General features: G+C 34.2%; 1 protein-coding gene across 1 annotated transcript; it reads left to right on the plus strand.

Moving 5' to 3' along the window:
• Positions 1 to 737: 737 nt before the first annotated feature.
• LOC106179241 (EGF-like repeat and discoidin I-like domain-containing protein 3) lies at positions 738 to 2,310 on the plus strand. Its single transcript, XM_087012049.1, has 3 exons — positions 738 to 869; positions 1,165 to 1,287; positions 2,168 to 2,310. Exons 1-3 carry the CDS (start codon positions 794 to 796, stop codon positions 2,179 to 2,181), a joined length of 213 nt encoding a protein of 70 aa, XP_086868175.1. The 5' UTR covers positions 738 to 793; the 3' UTR covers positions 2,182 to 2,310.
• The last annotated feature ends 1,044 nt before the right edge of the window (positions 2,311 to 3,354 follow it).

Here is a 3,354-nt window from a genome sequence, read left to right on the forward strand (position 1 = left end):
TTATGTGATATTCAATTTCTTTTCTCTTAAACTACACCACTTTTGTTATCATTATGAAATGAAGTGTAACTGGATATGGTTTATATATCGAAAAGACTATTTGAAAGCAAATTATAAACCTAAAAAATGCTTACAAACTATGGAGATACGAATACAAGGTAATACGTTCTTGTTGGGAAATTAATATAGATAAACCTACTCTTAAAATGAATTATACTTTGAATTTATATACAAGCGTTCCAACTCGCCCTCTTGTTCCAACTCACCCCACTGACTGTTCCAACTTACCCCGCGGGTGGGGTGAGATGGAACGTTTTAAGAGGCAACTTTGAGTATTTATTACTCTAAAATAAAAATACCTACTTGATGTTTTATTTCATAGATGAGTGCGGCATATAATTATCCCCTATCAGTGTTTTTATTTTTGTCCCCAAAGCTTTGACTGCTGAGATATCGCAAAAAAAGTGAAAAGTGTTCCAACCAACCCCGCTCTCCCCTACACCACGTCCGAGTCTTTCGGTTTTCACTTCCACCGTGGTCTAAATTTCATTAGTTCATGTGAATTCCCAGTATATTAAATGTATACAATAATCATTTATTTGAAAAGAAAAAGGTAATTGGGATATTTTTAATATAAAACATAAAAGTATCGGAACATATATAAGTAAGAGACGAGACACAAGAAACTGGATGAACATATCAACACCTTGGCCACCTTTATCAAATATTTTCATGGATGAAATCCTGTTCTATTTTAGCAAAAATTACAGATCACTAAATCTGCTAAAGAGCGATGATTTTATTGATCTTCTGCAGCCTTGTTGTGGGGTTGATGGCGATTGGCAATGATACTCCTGATGATTCGTACTGTAAGTAAAGGACTCAATGAGATAAATTTATCCATTTTTTCTGTAAGGACTGAGGATGATTTAGAGAAGTTGTAGAACTACAAGTAAGCGTATTAACATGCGTCTGATGCAGATAATTATTTTTAGTTAACATACACAAATTCCTGTGTAATGAAAAAATAATGGGTTGCGTTATTATAAAAATAATAACAAATCAAGAAATAATTATCAATCCAAAATACATTTCAGAAATGTGAGCTATGCAAACTGATAGAGAATGCCAAACATGTAATCACTTGTGCAACTTTTTTTTCAGTCGGGTGCCATCCCAACCCTTGCGAAAATGGCGGATCATGCATAGAGGGTAAAGAGGCAAATCCAGATGTCTTTTACAAGTGCATTTGTGCCGCAGGATTTTCTGGATACCGGTGCACCGTCGGTAAGTCTCTCCAGTTTTTAGTCTGCATGTCTGACATCTGCTTTTGGACTGGGTGTATAGCGACTGATAATTCTACATTGTTTTGCAGCAAAAAATCGGGACACAAAATAATAAAAAAGGAAAAGATTTGAGTATCCCTTTAATCAAAAGCTAACTACCAGTCGTTTTTGCATACATTTTAAAGAAAGTCCAGATTTACACCAATTAATGTGGCCGTTTTAAATAAATATATTATCTTACGTCAGATTTTTTTTTTTTATTTGTGGGCGTGGGCGACGGGTTTTAATGCGCCAGTTAGTATCACGAAGGTGGAATCAGGCAAGATCGGGACCTGGTCTGACAGGAATGGTACTACTAGGAATGCAAGTAGCTCGGGGTCCCATATCATTAGCACACGTTAAGGTTACTCGTTGTATTTGGGTTAGAATATGGGAGGGATGTCATCATTACAAAATAATGGGGGATTGTCTACGGTTCCTAGCGGACTACCAATCCTGTCACACTGGTCCCAAAAAAACTACCATAGTCAGTTTTATTGGCGAAAGGTTATAGAACACCCAAGTTAAGACCACCCACGTTATACTGCGTGGGTTTTCAGTATTTTATCCACGGATCTGTTAGACCGCGGATCTGATAGTCCGCAGATCATCTTTGGATGTGAATGTCGCCATAGATATCAAGGGAATGGGTTCCATGAGGGTGACCTTCTCTTTACAATGTGACCTACTATCTACAGTGCAGAGATATGCGATGGGTGCCCATCGGCGCATTTGTATTATTATTATTATCATTATGTGTGCTTTTCTTGTACTGAATGTACAAACAAGAACTCGTTTAAAAAATGTGGACATAAAACATACCGTTTGTTTATTTCTTACAGGAAAGAAGAAATGAAGTTCTCCCAAAAAAAATTAACACAGAAGAGCACAGATGGAAGAACAGTTGAACATGCATTTTAAAATATATGAAATTGGTGTATCAATTCAATTATTATAATTGAAAATAAAACATTTTGGCATTGCATGTAGTACATTTCAGTGTTTACTTATCACAACATCTTATGCCATTTGTATGGTCCTTATTATTTTTCATTTTATTACGAAAAAAATCAAATCAACAACAACATTTACTTAATTGAAATTATTGAGCTGTGTATACAATTCAATGAAGTGTGTTCCATGAAAAATATATTTCTATTTTTTTTTTAATTTTGCTTTCTAGTTGTTCAAATTTTATACAGATTTAAATACGTGTATGTGAATATGTCAGACATGATATATCCGTGAAAGTTGTGGTAATTCACATATTTAAAACCCTTTATTCAGGCTCAGAAATATATCACCTGAGACTTTTTATAACCTTTTCTTCATCTTCTTGACAAGTGTTCAGTTCCTTTTTTCTAGTTATTATCTTTCAGATAAAATTGCTATCTGATTTCCATATTTCATTGATTCAACAAGCATAACGTACAACTTATGATCCCACCGCTAAGTGCAAGTATCATTAAAACAATTGAATACAGAATACAGGACCTTTAATGTACGACCCCGGTGAAGTTGATTCCTGGTTCCTTATTCCTTATTCGGTTACTTATTCAAATGTGAAGTTGGTTACTTATTCCCGGTTCCTTATTCGGTTACTTATTCAACTTTTTTATGTTTTTTTATGATTTTGATGCTAGAATACCTGTTTCATCATACTAGCACCCCCTCTTCATCTAGATGACACCCTAAAATTGTTAAATATACCAATAAAAACACAAAATATAACCCATTCCTTATTCAAAAGTCCTGTTACTTATTCGGTTACTTATTCCTTATTCGGTTACTTATTCCTTATTCGGTTACTTATTCAACTTTTTTATGTTTTTTTATGATTTTGATGCTAGAATACCTGTTTCATCATACTAGCACCCCCTCTTCATCTAGATGACACCCTAAAATTGTTAAATATACCAATAAAAACACAAAATATAACCCATTCCTTATTCAAAAGTCCTGTTACTTATTCGGTTACTTATTCCTTATTCGGTTACTTATTCCTTATTCGGTTACTTATTCAACTTTT

The sequence above is a fragment of the Lingula anatina genome, chromosome 4 (assembly GCF_051362555.1).
Source record: "Lingula anatina isolate TDL-2025a chromosome 4, LinAna3.0, whole genome shotgun sequence".
NCBI classification, from domain to species: domain Eukaryota; kingdom Metazoa; phylum Brachiopoda; class Lingulata; order Lingulida; family Lingulidae; genus Lingula; species Lingula anatina.